Genomic DNA, 17,887 nt, shown 5'->3' with positions numbered 1-17,887 from the left:
CCGCGCCCTTCCCAGCAACCCCCGCGGCGGAGACGTCACTGGCGCCCTTGAGCGCGGACGGAAGATGGCGTCCGCTACCCGCTTCATCCAGCGGCTGCGGAACTGGGCATCCGGGGTGCGCGGGGCGGGAGGAGCCGCCCTGGGGGGCTGCGGGCTCCATGCGCCCCGGACCCGCTCCCGCCCGCTCCTCACCTCCTTCCTGCTCCCCTGGGCCCGAGGGCCCTAGTGCCGAGATCCCCCGAGGCCGGACCCCTCGCTCAGCCCGGGACCCCCAATGGTGACCCCTTCGGCCTGGGACACACCCACCTCCACCCCAGCCCTTGACCTTCCCTTGGCCGGGGACCCACTCAGGCCTGAGGTGTCCCTACTGCCGGGCCTTCTTAGACTTGTGGCCCGGGTCCCCGGCTTTCCTTTCCAGCCCCATCTCCCTGTCCACACTGGCCCGTGTTCCTGCCCCGGTTGCCCATCTCCCTGCCCCGCTTGCCCATCGCTGGCCTTCCCTTCCCTTGTCCACCCCGGGCTGCCCCTGTTCTCTCGCCCCCTCCTCTCCTGGGCTGCCCTCCTGGCTGACCGCCTTCCTCTCCTCCTCCCACAGCAAAACTTGCAGGCGAAGCTGCAGCTGCGCTACCAGGAGATCTCCAAGCGGTGAGCCCGCCCCGCTCGCTGCCCGGACTCTGGCCCTGTCCTGTCCTCCCTCCAGCAAAAACAAAATCCGCGTTCCTTTAGACCCCTGGAGCGCTGGGCCGGGATCCTGCCTCCAGCCCCGTGGCAGGTCTGGAGGCGGAGGTTTGCCTTCAACCTTGCTGGACTCTCTCGGAGACGGCTGCTCGTGCAACAGCCGGGCTGGGCGTGAATTCTGGGTGGGAATCGTGTGCAGATGTGCGGCCCTCAGGGTGGCCCCAAGCCACACTGGAAAAACGTGGAGGCTCGGAGGGACTCAGTCATTGGCTTAAAGTCGCTCAGAAGCTAGAAAGGGACAGCTGGGGTTTGAACCCAGAAGTGTCGTGATTTCAAACTCACTGACGTCCAAAAATGAGTTGATATTTACAAGCCCCTGCCATGTCCTCAGCCTTGGGGACACCAGCGGGAACAAGAAAAGTTGTTATCCTCACTCCTTGCATGGAGCTCAGGTCCTAGGGAGAGAGAAACATAGTCGGGAATTAAATACAGCAGGTAAAAAAAAAAAAAGGTGGTTCTGGAATGCTGCGAAGACAAAACAGAATGAATGAGAGTAGCTGAGGGTGGTTCCCTCAGGTCACATGGTCAGGAAAGGTCTTTTTTTTCAGAGATTGACATTTGAGTCTCCTGAATGAGGAGAAGGAGGCAAAGGATAATTATTGAAAAGACATTCTGGGCAGAAAGCGCCCAGGTTTGCGTCCCCAAAAAGCCAGAAATGGAAAGGAGAGCAGGGTGGCTGGAACACAGGGAGGTGACGCGGTGGATGTCCACACAGGTGGGAGGGCCAGGCAGAGGTGAGGCAGCTACGGAGGGTCAGCCTGAAAGGAGGAAAAATCGCGTTAAAATAGGCTCATTCGCGTGAATGCCTACATGTTGCACTGATTCCAAATATCAAAAGTTTCAAATGCCTTTTCCATGCCGGCTAGTTGCGGGGCCAGTGGAGGAACCGCTTTTCTGAAATTTTCACCTTTAACGGCGCCCCCTAGTGGTTCATCTGGGCGTTTCTGTCGGGCGCTGGTTCTTTTGACCTGTGCTAGGTTGTAACAAGTTTTGGCCTGGTCTTCAGAGGGTCGTCTCTGCACTCCAGGGCTTAAGCAGATTCTGACTTTCACACGGGATGTTACTTTTAATGTTAAATTTTGAAACTTTATTTTTATCTTATTTCTCATCTTTTTATACAATGACGATCACTTTGTTTAAAGAAAAACTGAAATCCTGGCAAGACGGTTACCAGACTAAAAAGTTATTTAAAAACATGGTTGAGGGGCCGGCCTGATGGCATAGTGGTTAAGTTGGTGCACTCCACTTCAGTGGCCTGGGGTTCACTGGTTCGGATCCCAGGCGTGGACCGCCACACCTTCCTCAAGCCATGCTGTGGCAGCATCCCACATACAAAATAGAGGAAGATTGGCTCAGATGTTGGCTCAGTGACAATCTTCCTCAAGCAAAAAGAGGAAGATTGGCAACAGATGTTAGCTCAGGGCCAATCTTCCTCACCAAAAACAAAAGAATAAAGAAAAAAAAAAGTTGATTGAAAACCTGATCTGTTAATGACTTTTTCCTGTCTTTTCTGCCCTCCCTCTTTGCTGTGTTTTCCAGGGAAGCTCCTCTTTTGTTTTGAGGTTAACATTTCCTTCTCAGGCCTCTTTGTAGATGCACCCCCGGGTTTAGCCCAAGCCGGACACGGCTCTGTGCACCCCCACCCTGGCTGCTGCGACCAGGAGCTGGCAGGAAATGCAGAGGCCTGGGAGGCTCAGAGGACAAGAGCCTCTTTGAGTAAGAAGCTTTGATCCCAGCAGGCTACTCCAGAGAGTTCCTGAGATAACAGGGCATGCTGGGGTCCTGCAGCCTGGCTTTTGGGGACAAAGCCCCTCAGAATGAGCTAAGTCTGGGACTCCCACCCACCAGTGTCTAGGGGGTGGGCAGCGCCTCAGCCCCCAGCCTCTTCATTTCCTGAGCACCTGCAGGTGGAAGGGAGGCCAGCAGCCAAGCTCTGGGCTGTGGGGGGTGGGAACAGGCCTGGGTGCCCAGCCAGAAGGTCCTCCACACCCACCACATTGGGGGCAGCTGGGGGACTTGCGGTGGGGCAGACCCAGGCCTTGCCTTCCCGCACCTTCACATCCAGAGCAGGAGCTGCCACCTGCTTCTGGGCCCCACACCCTCCCCAGTTATACATCCATGACAGTGCCCCAAGGGCAACCCCTGGCCTGCAGCGTGGGCCCAGGGCTGCCAACCCCGAGTCTTGTGACTGAGGTGCTGGGCCCGTGCCAGCCCAGCCGGCTGTTGGTTTGCTTCAAGGCCACTTTTCTTTTTCCTTAGAACTCAGCCTGCTCCCAAGCTGCCTGTGGGCCCCAGCCACAAGCTCTCCCACAATTACTACTGCACTCGAGATGGCCGCCGGGAAGCCGTGCCACCCTCCATCATCATGTCCTCACAGAAGGTGCTGGCGTCAGGCAAGCCAGCAGAGAGGTGAGGACCCCACCACAGCCCTGCGACCAGCCCGTCTCCTGCTGGTGCTTTTCCAGGTCCCGTTTATTGGGCATCAGCTGGATCAGCAACAGTGCTGCGGGGGCCGTTGGTGCACGGGCTCATTCAATCTCCAGCCAACCCGGGGCTGGGGTTAGGGCCTCAGCCAGTGGTGGGTTTCCTGCAAAGCAGACAAAGCTCCAGGGTCCCTTCCAGGGTCCTAGGACAAGCCCAGGCCTGGTTGTTTTTATGATTTTTGGTCTTTTTGTTTTTTTTTTTTGAGGAAGATTAGCCCTGAGCTAACATCTGCTGCCAATCCTCCTCTTTTTGCTGAGGAAGACTGGCCCTGAGCTCACATCCGTGCCCATCTTCCTCTACTTTATCAGGCTGGGCCCTAATTTTGTATTCTTAGAGAATTGCATTAACCTCAGGCCCCTCAAGAGGCAGGTTGGCCCCTGGCTTCAGCTGCCTTCTCTTAATCAAACGGGAACAATAGTAGTTTCTCCTTTAGAGAGTTCCGCTGTGACAGAACCACAGACCGGTGGCTCATAAACAACTGGAACTTATTTCTCACAGATTTGGAGGCTGGGAAGTCCAAGATCAAGGCACCTGCAGGGGCCGGCCCAGTGGCGCATCGGTTATGTGCGCACATTCCGCTTCAGCGGCCCGGGGTTCGCTGGTTGGGGTCCCAGGTGCTGAGTTAGCACCACTTGGCAATAAGCCATGCTGTGGCAGGCGTCCCACATATAAAGTAGAGGAAGACGGGCACGGATGTTAGTCCAGGGCCAGGCTTCCTCAGCAAAAAGAGGAGAATTGGCAGCAGTTAGCTCAGGGCTAATCTTCCTCAAAAAAAAAAAAAAGGCACCTGCAGATTCGATGTCTGGCACCTTCTCACTGTGTGCTTACATGGTGGAAGGGGCAGGGAGCTCTCGGGGGCCCCCTTTATAAGGACGCTGATCCCATTCCCAAGGGCCCCCCCCCCATGACCTCATCGCCTCCCAGAGGCCCCAGCTCCTAACCCCATCGCCTTGGGGCACAGGGTTTCAGCAGATGGATTTTGAGAGGACACAGACATTCAGCCCACAGGGGAGTTGTTATGAGGATTAATCCTCATCACTAATATTTGGAAGCTCTTAGATTAGAGTCCGTGGCATGTCTGTCATCTAATAACTTCACAAGTTAGGCAGTGATGGCTGCCATTGCCAAAGAAGAAATCAAGGCACAGAGAGACCAAGTGACTTGCCTGGGTCACACAGCCAGTGGAGAGCAGAAGTGGGATCTCACACCATTTTGCCCAGACCCCAGTGGTGTCTGGGATCTGCAGCCGATTCACCATGCCGTCTTGGGCCAGACTTTGAGCCTTCCTGAGCCTCGGTTTCCTTATCTGTCAGGTGGGGGCGGTGGGCTTGCAGTGTGATGCCATCTCTTGGGTGCTGGGGCCAGGCACGTGCTGTGCAGCTGGACCTCTGAGCACTTGGTGTCGTGGGCTTCAGATTCCCCGGAGTCCAGCCCCGGGCTGTGGCCAGCGCCCCCACAGCCCCTCCCCTGCCCCAGAGACCTCTGCATTTCTGGGGAGGCTGCCTTCTGCCCCTTCCAGCTCCCTTAGGCTCCTGGGAGAGTCAGGGGCCCCGGGGGCCTCCTGCAGGACGGGAGCTCCCGCCTGCCTCCTCTCCTTTCTGGCTTGTGTGCAGGGCTCTCCAGCTCTAGGCCCCAGGGGCTCAGGTGGGGGGCAGTTGCCTTGGATTTGCTGGCACAGTGTCTCCCTGGGGCTCCCCTCAGGCCACCTCTGGGCCAGGTGGTGTCTTTTTCAATTGCACGTTGACTCTCAGCCCCAAGAGACAAGGCGGGGCCTGGTCTGCCCACGCTGTGCCTGCATGCAGTGCCCGCCGTGGAGCAGGGGACACACGGCGCCTGATGGTGTGGCCCTTCGCCAGCATCCTGTTCTGAGGCAGCAGGAGCCAGGTGCTGGTCCACTCTGGGCCCGAGAGCCAGGGCGGGCTGACAGGGGGTTCACGGGGCTCAGGGCAGAAAGGGGAAGGGGGCTGGCCAGCTCCCAGCAAGAGGCGGCTGACCCTTTGGGGGACCCCATTGGAGGGGTTTGGGCATTCTGAACCCCCCCTGCCCTGGCCTCCAGATCCACAGTCTCAGCGGGCGTGTACCTCCCAGGGGCAGCTGTGGGGTCCCTCAGATGTTTCCACCCTGTTCTTTGGAAACCTGGCCCTAACTAAGGTCTCTTTTCTCCTCCAGCTCGGCCGTGGCAGCCCCTGAGAAGAAGGCAGTGACGCCGGCTCCTCCCTTAAAGAGGTGGGAGCTGTCCCAGGACCAGCCTTACCTGTGACACTGTGCCCTGGGGCACCTGGCTGGGCCCTTGGCTCCACCTGGGTGCTTCCCCTCCTTGGATTCCCTCCGGGGAGAATGTCACCTAATTTATGATAATTATAGCGAGCTGCAGTATCACTTCTGGTTGTACTTTTTTTTTTTTCCTGGGTGAGGAAGATTAGTCCTGAGCTAACACCTGTGCCAGTCTTCCTCTATTTTGTATGTTGGATGCCACCACAGCATGGCTTGTTGAGCGGTGTGTAGGTCCGTGCCCAGGATCCAAACCTGCGAACCCCAGGCTGCTGAAACAGAGCACGCTAACTTAACCACTATGCCACCGGGCCGGCCCCCCATTTTTGCTTTTGAATTGACACCGGCTTACCTGGATCTGTGTGAAGTGGGGGCAGAATCTTCTAACTCCAGCCGTAGTCTAGGGGTGGGGGAGGGGTAGTGGTTCTGGAGCTCCAGGGTGATATGCTGTCACTGGGTGCAGAGATGTCACTGTCCCTTCCCCGAGGGCCTGAGAGTAGTGGGGTGGGTTCCAGGACCTCTGGGTGTTTGTGAGCCCTGACCGTGAAGGACAGCAGGGCTGAACACAAACTGCTCACTTACCCTCTGGATCTCAAGAGCTCCCCGAGCCGTGACTTAGGTGGACATTGGCCAGCAGCCTCCCACTGTGACCACCGCCTGATCCTGGCCGCCCTGCAGCTCAGCCGGGAAGGCTCTCCTAGGGCAGGTCAGGAAAGGCCTCCCTGAGCCAGAGACCTGGCAGGGGAGTGAGGACCCTGGTCCCTGTGGAGGAATGAGGAGAGCAAAAGTGGAACAGCAAGTGGCCCGAGTCTGGCTGTAGGAGCGATGGGGAGCCGCGTGGCTGCCCCTTGGAAGAAGCCTGCCACCCTTCAGTAGGTGAAGAGCATCCACTGTGTGCCCGGAGCCTGTTGAGACTGCCCTGCCCTCGTGTCCCTGGCAGGAGGGAGAGGATGGCTGGGCAGGGTGTGCGGAGGCCACAGAGGGCCAGCCCGGAGCTTCAGAGGCCCCAGGCGAGGTGTGCAGGTTTCTCAATAAAGTTTTATGAGCCAGACTTGGAGTTTGGTGCAGGAGTGGAGCAGGGGAGAGGTCTGACACCAGGCACCTTCTGAATGCTTTCTACCCACCGTCCCAGCTCCTGACTGGAGCTGTCCTGTAAGGTCAGCGCTGTTGTCACACCCCCTCCACAGAAGACCTGAGGCTAAGGACATGCTGACAGCTGGCCCGGAACCCAGCGGCTCATGAGTCTGCGCTCAATTGCTCCAAGTCCACGGCGGCTTCAGCTCTCACCGCCCCCCACCCGATGCCTCCCTCGCCAAGCTGGGGGCCACGCCAGCGGCATGCTCCCGCCTGCCCTGGCAGGCATATTTGCCAGCCTGTCCATCTGCCTCTACTCCTGTGCACCTTCGAGGCTTACCTCATTTCCCCTGGGAAGAGGAGAGATCATTACTGAAAAAAATATGAATATATGCTCCAAAAGCAGCCAAAACTTGCAACACTTTCAAATAGTAAGCATGGCATCAACCTGCAAATGGAGTCCCTTCTGTGAAAATCTGGCCGCTTTAGTGTCGCTTCACGGAAAACGGGGGAGGGGGGTGGTAAACACCTGCGCACGTGTCTTAACGCCGAGGGACAGTGACTTGTCTGGGGTCCTGGCTGGCAGTTGGGCGCGCTGCTTCTTCAGAAGGCAGAGCCGTAGATAAGATATTTATTTTCAAGAAGAAAACACTGCAGCCAGATTGGCTAGAAAGCCTGCAGAAGGTTTGTATTTTACGTGCTTATTGGGTGAGCGAGAGAAGGGAAAACCCACGGGCTCCCCTCGCCCATATCTTGTTGCCGAAGTAAGGAAGAATACCCACCTCCCTACGAGGGGTCCATGAGGACTAAACGAGGCCGCGAGCGAGGGTGAGCGCATCCCGCTGGGAGGGACAGCGGCCCCAGCGTGGAAGCCAGGAACCAGACGATTCTTTCATTTCATTCACCGAATCTTTCAAGAGTCTACTATGTGGCACTGCTGTTCTCGGCACTGGGGATACAACAAGCCACGCAGCATTTCTGCCCTCGTGGAGCTGATATTCTCGTGGGGAATCAGACAATAAACCAAAATAAGTAAATGTCTAATCTGTCGGGTGCACAGGAGGAGCAGGAGGAGCCCAAGGCAGGGGGCACGCCTGCGGGGCGTGGCTGCCGTATTAAACAGGGTCATTAGGCAGTGACTTTTGCTCCAGGATGCGCGGGGAACGTTAAATATTGTAAGTAGCCGCCGACAAGTTCCTATTTATCCCCAGAAGCTTCTAACTTCAAACGGACCCCATACCTTTCGCTGTAAGTTGTCCCTGGGAAAAGTGGGGAAGAGCCTCAAATCCGGGTGCCCCTCGTCGTCGGATCTTTACGGTAGTCGTAGCAGGGGCGCCGCGAGCCCCGCCCCCCGGGCTGCGCGTGCGCGTGCGCGAGGATAAGAGCGGGGCCCGCGCGGCGGCGGCGGGGGCGGTGCGACAAGCGGCGGATGGCGTGGGGCGGAGCGCGCGGCTCGGTAGCCCTGGGCCTGGCGCTGCGCCTGCTGCTCGGCTTCGGGCTGGGCCTGGACGCCGCCCCGACGGTGGGCCCAACCGCCTCCTCGGCCCAGGCCCCAGGTGAGTGAGCCCCGCGCCGCCCGCGCGCGCACCCCTCGCGCGCGCACCCCTCGCGCCCAGCCTCGCCGGGTCCCCGCGCGCGTCGGCAGCGCCCGGCCACTGGCTGCGCCGCATCGCGGGCACTCCCCCGCACGTGGCGTGGATTCTGCCGCGTGCCACGCGCCAGCCCCAACCCGGGACCCTCCTCCCTGGTGGCTCTGCCTGCCTTCTACTGTCCTGCTCGCACCGCACGCCCGCTCCGCCGGTCGTGCGCCGTTGTCACCTCCGCGCCGCCCTTCAGCCCGGCGTGGGCGGGAGGCTCGCTGCAGGCGCCGGGTGTCCCGTGTCGCAGCGTGCACGGCCGGTCACCCGGCGCCTCCCAGCCCTCGCGCCCGAGCCCAGGTGGCCAAGGTTCCTGGCCTCCATCCCGCGCGCTCCCAATCTCTGCACTTTCCTCCCCCGGCCTTAAAGAGCCAAAGGGCTCTCGCCCTCCGGGTGACCCCAGGCCCTCGGACGCGTTCGCCCTCAGTCCTCGTGATGGCCCTCTCTAACGCTCCCAGAGGCAGCGGGGCGGCTCGGAGTGACCTCGTGGTGTGCGTCGGTTCAGCCTCACCCTGCTCCCCCATGGCTCCCTTCTTATCTGGTCCCTGCCTTGCCCCAAAGCCCGTGCCTTTTCCGGCCGAATGTTCCAGTACCTTCAAGGAGGCAGGACTCACGTTAACCAACTACCATACTTTTTACACACAAGCAGTCTTCTCTTCTCACGACACTGAGGGGGGGACTCCTAGCGTGCCCCTTTTACAGGCAAGGAAACCGAGGGTGGCAGAGGGGTCACGGTGGCTCCCACGCCTGTCCAACCCCACAGCCCTATGAGGCCAGGTCCGCTCTGCTCTGCTGCCCGCTTTCCAGAGGGACACACACTCGGGCAGGTCAGGGAGGGAGGTGGGACGTTGTCAGGGCGGAGAGTGGCCAGGCCTGGGGAGGAAGCCGCGCTCAGGGGCCGCCAGACCCCCGTGGGCAGGGAAGGAAGCCGGCTCCAGGTTGTCTGCAGCTCTTCCGGGCCCCACTGAGCTCAGGGACTGTGCGGCCCGCACGTACACTTGGGTGGGGGTGGGGGTGGGGGGGGGGGCGCTGGCTGCGGGGAGTCGGGGTTTTGGAGGCTCAGGCCCCTGTGAGTAAAGCTGGAAGGGGCGGGAGGCCCAGGGTCGAATGGAGTGAGGCCAGGTGTTTGCCACCTGCCCTGCTTCCCCCAGGAGGAAACCCTCAAGGCTACTTCCTTCCTCTGTCGCTCACGTGCCCACCTGCTGCTGGCCCAGGTTCCAGGCCCTTCTGTGCCCCTGGGGTCCAGGAAGGTTCACATTTCACCTGGACTCAGCCTGGACCCTGGTGTGCCCTGTGTCCACATATTGTCAGGCGTTGCCCTGGGCTGGCGGTCACCAGGTCACAGCCCTCACCTCCACTGAGAACACAGTCTTTGCAGGTACCAGTCTAAGGACGACTGTTAGAAGTGGGAGGGAGAGCTTCAGGGGTCTCTGAGGAGGGCATGAGACCCCCCTCCCAGGAAATAAGCTGAGATCTGAGGACTGCTGAGGAAATCACCAGGTGCAGAGCCAGGGCAGAAAAGGGTGATGTGGGCCAGGGAGCAGCAGGTGCAAAGGCCCTGAGGTGGAAATGAGCCAGACCTCTTGGAGAAGCAGCAAGGAAGCCAGGCCAGAGGGGCCAGAGTAAGAGGAAGAACTCGGAAGGAGGTGAGGGCCAGGAACGGCTCAGGGCTGGGCCAGGCCTTCAGGCCACGTGGAGGAGGCAGGATCTGGTTATGACAAGCGTCCTTTGTAGAATGTGGACCGCAGTAGAATCTGCCCGATGAGGCTGGCGGTGGGGCTGTGAACTGCCCGGCTCCAAGCCCCACACGTAGTAGGTCCACAGTCAAGGGTGGCCGCCAGTCTAATTCCAGTGCCCTGGGACCTGGCCTGTCTCCTCGGAGTCGCAGCCTGGGACCACTGGAGGAGGGTCTAGACTCGGGCCTCACTGGTGCGCATCTCGTAGGCCCCAGCGCAGGCTCATGCCCGCCCAGCAGCTTCCAGTGCCGCACCAGTGGCTTCTGCGTGCCCCTCACCTGGCGCTGCGACGGGGACCCAGACTGCACGGACGGCAGCGATGAGGACGAGTGCAGTGAGTGGCCACGCCCCGGGGCGGGGCTTGAAGGGGCTCGCCCACGGGCGGTGGGATGCTTGCGGAAGGGGTGTGGCCTTCAGGCAGCGCGTACTGGGGCGGGGCCTGAGGGTGGGCGGACCTTATGGGGTCTACTGGTTTTGGAAGGAAGGCGGGGCTTGCAGGGGGCTGGGTGGTGGGAGAACCCGGCCCTCTTGGGTGGGCGTTTGGGACCTGACTGACCCTGTACCCCAGGGATCAAGCCATGTGCCCAGGATGGGCCGTGCCCGCCACCCACTGGCAGCCCGTGCTCTTGTGACAACATCGATGACTGCCCCGGTGGTATCGACCAGAACCTTCACAACTGCACCCGCCAGCCCTGCCCGGCGGGGGAGCTCCGCTGCCCGCTGGGTGGCGCCTGCATCCCAGACACGTGGCTCTGTGATGGCCACCCGGACTGTCCCCACTCTGGCGACGAGCTTGGCTGTGGTGTGTGCCATGGGACCTTGGCGTGCCTGTGAGGTGGGGAGGGCTGGTCGTTAGCCGAGGCCCCCTGACTTCTTTTGGTATGCGACCAGATTGGGGGCGTGGGCTGCATCCCTGTAGGGGCGGTGGGAGGTGACTTGGGGTCACCATCCTCACTCGTCTCTGGGATGAAGATGAGCCCCAAGGTCCCCCCTGGATACCTGGAACACCTGTCCATCCCCCGTCCCCAACTGCTGAATTCCTGGACTTATTACAGGAACTGAGACCTTCCAGGAAAGGAACACCACGTCCCTGGGGACCCCTGTGACCCCTGTGGAGAGTGTCACGTATCTCCAGAATGCCACAGCTACTCCTGTCGGGGATGAGGACTCGGTCCAATCCGGAAACTGGAGCATCTACGGGGCTCTTGTAGCTGCTGGTGAGATGAAGGGGCCCTCCCTCTCCCGGGGGCTTGGGGAGACTGTTCCTGGGGGCAGGGGTGCCGGGAGGGGACAGGCTGCAAGCCGCACATCCTGGTGTGCCAGGAGCTTGGGGGGTGTGGGGGCTCCTGCCCCTGCCTCACCCACTCCCATCCTGTCTGTCCCCCACAGTGTTGCTAAGTGCTGGTTTGGCTGCCACTTCCCTGCTGGTGTTGTCCTGGCTCTGTGCCCGGGGGCGTTTGTACCCGCGGGGGCTGCTGGTAGCCGTGAAGGAGTCCCTGCTGCTATCAGAGAGGAAGAGCTCGCTGCTCTGAGGACCAGCTCTTGCCACCACGTCGCCCGGGCCCTGAGTGGCAGCTCTGGGGACATGTGCGCGGCTGCTGGCACCCCAGCCCTCAGGCACGAGTTCTTCTGGCCACGCAGCCCCATGGACCTGCAGATGTGGCCCTGGAGGTTGGGGGTGCCCGGACCCTCCCCCTGGATGTGGGGGACCTTGGATAGCGAATACACCACAGCGGGAACCAAGAGGCTGGCCCCAGTCTGCTCCTGGGGGTGGCCCTGCTCTTAGATACTCTTGCTGCCCCCATCCGAGGGTGGTGATTAAAGTTACTTCACATCCTCTGTCTGCATCCGGGTCTCCATCTCTCTCTGCCTGGGCAGCCTGGGGTCTCTGCTGCCGTCCCTCCTCCACGGTGGAGCACCCAGCCCAGAGAGGGCAGGACTTGGGGACCCAGCCCTGGGCACCCCATTGCCCGCTCTGCCTCTGGTTTCCTGGGATCCAGAGCAGCAGGGGTCAGGGGCGGCGGTGGCACGGCCATCTGTGTTACCTGCAGGCCTCTCTGAAGAAGAGCAGAGCTTGGGCATTTCCTCCTGGAGTCCTGGGCTGGGGGACCCCTGTCCATCGTGGCTTCCTCTTTTCTGAGATGGAAGCTGGGCATCCCGGGGTTGGTCTCAGCTCCACTCTTGTTTTAAACTGTGGATTTACTGTTAGTCGGCTATGGCAAGGCCAAGAGATCAGGAGATGACGGCCATTGAAAAGACACTTTATCACAGATCTCAAGAGGTGGGGGCACATGCACCAGTCAGGGCCACACGGGGAAGCACCAGGGTGGGGGGGCGGTCAGGGCAGAGGGAAGGGGGAGGGTGGGCAGGAGCCTTTACTGTGGTTACCGTGGGAAGGAACAGGCGAGGCAGGGTAAGCAGGCTTGCGATGGGCTGGTCTGAACGATCGCAGCGGCTCTGGGGTGTGGGGGCTGGCGCTGGTCGCCTGGCAGCTGGCCCTGGGTGATCAGGGCAGGGGAGAGTGGCTGTGGCTTGGTTGGTTTGCATATGAAGTCACCCTCTGGTGAGTTGGTGCTTATCTCTAGAACTAGCTAACTCAGGGAGCGATGGTCCCTCCCTGACCAGCAAGGCCGCAGATGTCAGTGTCGGGAATACAGAAGGTGTAGTTAGCACACACCCTAACTGCCGGGTGATGAGGGCAAGGCTCTTCTCTGACCCTCAGTTTCCTCCTCTCTGAGTGGTGTGGCTGGGGCTCCCGTAGCCTCTTTTGGGGGTAGGGACCTTCCTGACATCCTTGGAGGTGGACTGCTGTCTGCCCCCAGCTGGCCCTGTGCAGCCCTGTGCTGGGGGAGCATGCCGGGTCTCGGGGGCTCTGACATCCGTCAGGCAGGGAGCCGGGCCCTGTTGGTGAGAGGCTGGGAGGGGCTCGAGCGAGTGGGTGAACCAGGAGGGCTTCTTGGGGGTGATGAAGTTCGGCTTTGGGACCCCATCGTGGGGGAAGGCGGTCAAGGCGGGTTTTGGAGTCTGGGCCTCGAACAGTGTGTTGGGGGTTGAGTTCTCTTTCAGGCAGCCATCGGGGTAGCGGGAGTTGAAGTTTGGGAGATGGGCTGCAGCCAGGTTGGGGGCCTTCGACCCACCACGGAGCAGAGGGTGCCCGCCTCCTGGGGTGCAAGCCTCCCCTCCGCTCATGGGGTGGGGACCTGGGCCTCTCAGCTCCCAGCTCAGCCCGCTGCGGGTACCCCGAGCTGGGCCGAGGTGTCCTGCCACAGAAGTGGAACTGTCGTGGGCTTCGTCCAGTTAGCAGGAAGAAGTTTTGCCCAAGATACTGTTTGCTTTTTCGGTAATTTGGTGGTTCTTTTTGCTCAGCCGTGGTCAGCCACAGTAGGCGAGGGGTTGCATCACGGGGCCACGGGGCCGGCCACAGGTGTCACGCACCACCTATGCAGACATCTAGGATCTGGATCTTTTTGGGGTGTTGCTTGGGTTCTCAGTTATTAGTGAGCAAACCTTCCTGCTCCCAGGGGCTCCGAATGACCACCGATGTCTTCTCTCTCATGGTTCCACGTTGACCCAGCTGGCTAGTGGGCCCTGTTCCACCTGATGGTGGCTGTTGGCCTCTGGGGGCTGGGCTGGCTGGATGTCACCATCTGGAATGTCTCTGTCATGTCTGGAGCCTTGGGGAGATGGCTGGGCCTCTCCCTCTCCACGTGGCCTCTCCACATGGCCATCAGAGCAGGATGGCCATGTTCCTTTCATGGCGACTCAGGCTCCCCAAAGTGCAGAGCCGAAACTGCCGGACCTTGTAAAGCTCAGGCCCGGAACTGAGCCTGCATCCTGTCCGCCACATCCCATTGGTTTGCTGGAGCCCCAGGTCAGCCCAGATATGTGTCCGGGGTGGAGGTGGGGACCCCACTAGGGTGTGAACACTGGGAGGGCCCAGTTCATGGGGCCGTCCTTTCAGACTAGCTGCCACAAAGGGAGCAGAGGGCAGGAGCCCGGATTGGGGCAGGCCGAGGGGGGGAGACCACATCCACTCAAGCCGGGTGACTGACCGTGGGCAGGTGGCTTTGCCGTCTCAGGTGCCCTTTGTCATTTGCGCCCCGGGGCAGTCATAGGTACAGACGTGCTCTGAGCACGCCAGGTTTCGGCTCTCTGTTCCTGCCGGCAGGGGTCGCTCTGTCCTGCCAGCCACCCATCCCGTCCCGTCCCATCCCGTCCAGCAGGCCCAGGGAGTCACTTCCAGGAAATTCCAGCAAAGGTCCAGGTTTAAAAGCGAGGGGTGTTTGGGGAGCCCACGAGGAGGGAGACGCGGAGGGGGTGGCCAAAGGGCCCAGCATCGGTGAAATTCTGGTGGGCTGGGGAAGGTGGCCGGGAGGGGCTGCGATGGGGTGAGGGGAATGCAGTGGTGTAGATACGGGTGGATGGAGGGGTGTGTGTATGTCTGTGTCCAATTCTCCTCATTCTTCCTTATTTTTATGGAGGGAAAATTCACGTAATATAAAATTAACCATTAACCATTCAAAAGCAGACAATTCACTGGCATCTAGAACATTCAGTGTTGTGCAACCGCCACGTCTGTCTAGTTCCAGGACATTTCCATCCCCCAAAGGAGCCCTCAGTCTCCACGAGCAGTCACTCCGCAGCCCCCGTCCCCAGCCCCCGGCAGCCACCAATCCACTTTCTGTCTCTACAGATTTACCTGTTCTGGACATCTCATATCCGTGGGATCACACACAGTGTGGCCTTTGGCGTCTGGCTTCTTTCCCTGAGCATCGTGTGTTCAAAGTTATCCCCCAAACTTGCCTTGTGCCCCTTTTTATACCCGCCCACCACCCATCACAGAGGCAACCTCCCATTGGTTTCTGACACTATAGGTCAGTTGCATTTCTAGAATCATAGAGTATGTACCTTTTTCTGCCTGGCGGTTTTTACTCGACATGATTATTTTAAGATATGTACACGTCGTTGCATGTAGTAAAAGCCAGCTAGTTTTTATTGCTGAGCTGTCTTCCGTTGTATGGCTGTCCACAGTTCATTTACCCAATGCGTGTATTGATAGATTTTGGTTTTTTTCCAGCTTATGATTGTTACAAATAGGGCTGCTATGAACGTTTCTGTAGGAGTCTGTTCCTATGGTTTTATTTCTTTTGGGTAAATCCCCAAGAATGGAATCGTGCCATCCTATGGTAGGTATATATTTAATTTTAATGAAATTGCCAAAATGTTTTCCAAAGTGGATGTATTCTTATTTTTCCTCCCCCCACAACATACATATTCTTATTTCCTCACACCCTTGGCATCACTTGATACAGCTAATCTTTTAAATTTTAGCCATTCTAACAGGTGTGCAATGGTACGACACGGCTCTTTTGTTTAGCGAAGTGACGTTCACGTCACAGAAACTTACTTATTTTAAAGCGAACAATTCAGTGGCCTTTAGCACATTCATGATGTTGTGCAGCCCCCACCCCTTAACCAGTCGTACGTGGATCTTTTCTTGAGCTTGTGGCATTTCATAAAAGGTCTAGTTGGGACTTTGGGATTGCATTGCGTTTGTCGGTTAATTTGTGGAGGAAAACAAACATGGGGTGGGTGCCAGGCATTGTTCTAGGCACCAGAGGCTCAGCCTTGACCAGAACAAAGCCCTCTTCCCCATGATGAGGGGGCGGGGTGAGGGAACAGTGAGCTCATAATAAACCAGGACCTTGGTGTCACATGACACTAAGTTGTGGGGACCAAGTCGGAGGGATGGGCATGCTGGCTTGGGAGAAAGAAGGGTCCCTATATTTTTACATTAGTCAAAAGAGGCCTCCTGATAGGGCGACGTTTAAATAGAGACCTGAAGGAAGGAGGAGGGTGGGTGAGCTGGTGCAGGTGTGCAGGTGAAGAAGGATCTGGGAAGAGAGAACAGCAAGTGCAAAGGGCCTGAGGCAGAAGCATGTTCCACAAAGAGGCAGTCTTTAAAGAAGTGATTTATCTCGCTGAAATCTTCTGGCTTAAGTAAGACTTTGTCTTTTTACCAAGTTGGCTTAATAACAGCAGTGCGTGAGTACAGTTTGTTCTGAAACAACACGTTCATTTGTATTATTACAGAACGGGTTCAGTTTTCCTCAACTAAAAAGTACTTAAGGGGCCGGCCCCATGGCATAGTGATTAAGTTCTGTGTGTCCCGCTTTACTGCCTGGGTTTGCTTCCAGGTGCAGACCTACATCACTTGTCGGTGGCCATGCCGTGGCAGTGACCCACATACAAAATAGAGGAAGATTGGCACAGATGTTAGCTCAGGGCAAATCTTCCTCAGCAAAAAAAAAAAAAAGGGGGGGGCCTTTCTGATACTTTCTTTTACCATCTTGCCACAGTCGGAACTTTCTACTTTTATGTGGTTCTTTGGATTAAATTATTGAAGTTCTTCATTTCTTCAAAACATATTTGTCATACATGAATCTTCATAGCGGCACAATTGTTAATAGCCTAAAGGTGGAACCAAGCCAAATGTCCATTAATGGATGAATAAACAAAATAGGGTATATCCACACAATGGAGTATTATTCAGTCGTTAAAAAGGAATGAAGCACGGACACACGCTACAACATGGGTGAGCCTTGAAAACATCATGCTAGACGAAAGAAGCTGGACGCCAAAGGTCACGTGGTGGATGATCCCCTTTACGTGAACTCTCCAGAACGGGTAAGTTCGTAGAGATGGAAAGATTAGTGTGTGCCTAGGGCTGGGGGAAGTTAGCCAGACGGGGGTAATGCTGACGGACATGGGGTTTCTCTTTGTGGTGAAGAAAATGCTCTAAAAATGGATTGCAGCGGTGACTGCATGCATCGGTGAATATACTAAAAACTGTTGAATTGTGCATTTTGAGTGGGTGAATGCTATGGGATGTGCATTGTTCTGGGCCGACCCCCTCTGACTTCATGTGTTGAAGTCCTAAGCCCCAGGACCTCAGCATGGGACTGAGTTTGGAGACTGTGCCTTTAAAGAGGGGATAGAGGTCAAAGGAAGCCATTCGGGCTGGCCCGCATCTGATCTGACTGGTGTCCTTATACGCAGAGGAAATCTGGATGCACAAAGTGACACCAGGCTGCGGACACAGAGGGAAGACGGGGTGAGGACGCAGCGAGAAGCTGGCAGCCTGCGAGCCCAGGAGAGAGGCCTCTGGAGAGTGGTGCCGAGCCCTCGGCCCTGGACTTGGAGGCTGCAGAGCTGCGAGAAAACAATGTCTGCTGTTGGAGCCCCCAGTCGGTGGTATGTTGTTCTAGCCGCCCCAGCAGACTAAAACGGGTCTTATATCTCAAAAGTGGGTTTGAAAAGACATTTGGTGAATGGTACTGTGTCTTAGACACTGTTCTGGGTGCTCAGCTTGCAGCAATAAACAAAATAGACCAAAAAAAAGTGGGGAGGGTGTTTCTGGCTCTTGCGAGAACTGAGTACCGATGGTCCCTGGCTTTGGATGGTTCGACTTGCGATTTTTCAACTGGATGACGGTGCCACATTCGGTAGAAATCGTACTTCGCGTTTTGAGTCTTGATCTTTTCCTGGGCTGGGGCTGTGCGATGCTCTCTCGCGACGCTGGGCAGCTCACAGTCAGCCACGCGACCACGAGGGTGCACAGCTGATCTGCCCCCGTCCGTTCTGTTCCCATCCAGCCATTCCGACAGGAGTCAATCAAGTTCATGAGACAGTCAACACTTGATTATAAAGTAGGCCCTGTGCTAGATGGTTTTGCCCAACTGTAGCTCTCGTAAGTGTTCTGAGCGCATTTAAGGGAGGCTAGGCTAAGTTAGGATGGTCGACAGGTTAGGTGTATTAAATGCATTTTGCACTTAGGATATTTTCAACGTACACTGGGTTTATTGGGATGTAACCCCATTGTAAGTCCAGGAAGATCTCTATGGGGTGGGAGGGCGGACGGTGGGAGCCAGGAGCCCAGGGAGGAGG

The 17,887-nt window shown here is 57.9% G+C and overlaps 2 protein-coding genes and 1 long non-coding RNA gene across 3 annotated transcripts; 2 read left to right on the top strand and 1 right to left on the bottom strand.

Annotated features, from left to right (window-relative positions):
- The first annotated feature begins 31 nt into the window (after positions 1–31).
- On the top strand, positions 32–5,601 carry NDUFA7 (NADH:ubiquinone oxidoreductase subunit A7). Its single transcript, XM_014861954.3, has 4 exons — positions 32–115; positions 596–645; positions 2,998–3,147; positions 5,392–5,601. The coding sequence occupies exons 1-4, from the start codon at positions 65–67 to the stop codon at positions 5,480–5,482; spliced, it is 342 nt and encodes a 113-aa protein (XP_014717440.2). The 5' UTR covers positions 32–64; the 3' UTR covers positions 5,483–5,601.
- Positions 5,602–5,646: 45 nt separating this feature from the next.
- Positions 5,647–6,255, bottom strand: LOC139041279 (uncharacterized). The gene is made up of 3 exons (XR_011496125.1): positions 6,076–6,255; positions 5,846–5,983; positions 5,647–5,765 (listed from the first exon to the last, which is right to left on the bottom strand). It is a non-coding gene; the product is annotated as an uncharacterized lncRNA (long non-coding RNA).
- Positions 6,256–7,915: 1,660 nt separating this feature from the next.
- Positions 7,916–11,779, top strand: CD320 (CD320 molecule). Its single transcript, XM_044753247.2, has 5 exons — positions 7,916–8,123; positions 10,149–10,274; positions 10,509–10,742; positions 10,996–11,157; positions 11,330–11,779. The coding sequence occupies exons 1-5, from the start codon at positions 7,997–7,999 to the stop codon at positions 11,470–11,472; spliced, it is 792 nt and encodes a 263-aa protein (XP_044609182.1). The 5' UTR covers positions 7,916–7,996; the 3' UTR covers positions 11,473–11,779.
- Positions 11,780–17,887: the final 6,108 nt, after the last annotated feature.

This window comes from Equus asinus, chromosome 20 (genome assembly GCF_041296235.1).
Source record: "Equus asinus isolate D_3611 breed Donkey chromosome 20, EquAss-T2T_v2, whole genome shotgun sequence".
Taxonomy (NCBI): domain Eukaryota; kingdom Metazoa; phylum Chordata; class Mammalia; order Perissodactyla; family Equidae; genus Equus; species Equus asinus.
This window is presented reverse-complemented; position numbering and strand designations above follow the sequence as displayed.

Coding starts and splice junctions, on each gene's coding strand:
- NDUFA7 (XM_014861954.3), top strand. CDS start 65: ATGGCGTCCGCTACCCGCTTCATCCAGCGGCTGCGGAACTGGGCATCC. Junction 646..2,997: donor TACCAGGAGATCTCCAAGCG/GTGAGCCCGCCC, acceptor CTTTTTCCTTAG/AACTCAGCCTGCTCCCAAGC. Junction 3,148..5,391: donor TCAGGCAAGCCAGCAGAGAG/GTGAGGACCCCA, acceptor TTTCTCCTCCAG/CTCGGCCGTGGCAGCCCCTG.
- CD320 (XM_044753247.2), top strand. CDS start 7,997: ATGGCGTGGGGCGGAGCGCGCGGCTCGGTAGCCCTGGGCCTGGCGCTG. Junction 10,275..10,508: donor CAGCGATGAGGACGAGTGCA/GTGAGTGGCCAC, acceptor CCTGTACCCCAG/GGATCAAGCCATGTGCCCAG. Junction 10,743..10,995: donor TGGCGACGAGCTTGGCTGTG/GTGTGTGCCATG, acceptor GACTTATTACAG/GAACTGAGACCTTCCAGGAA.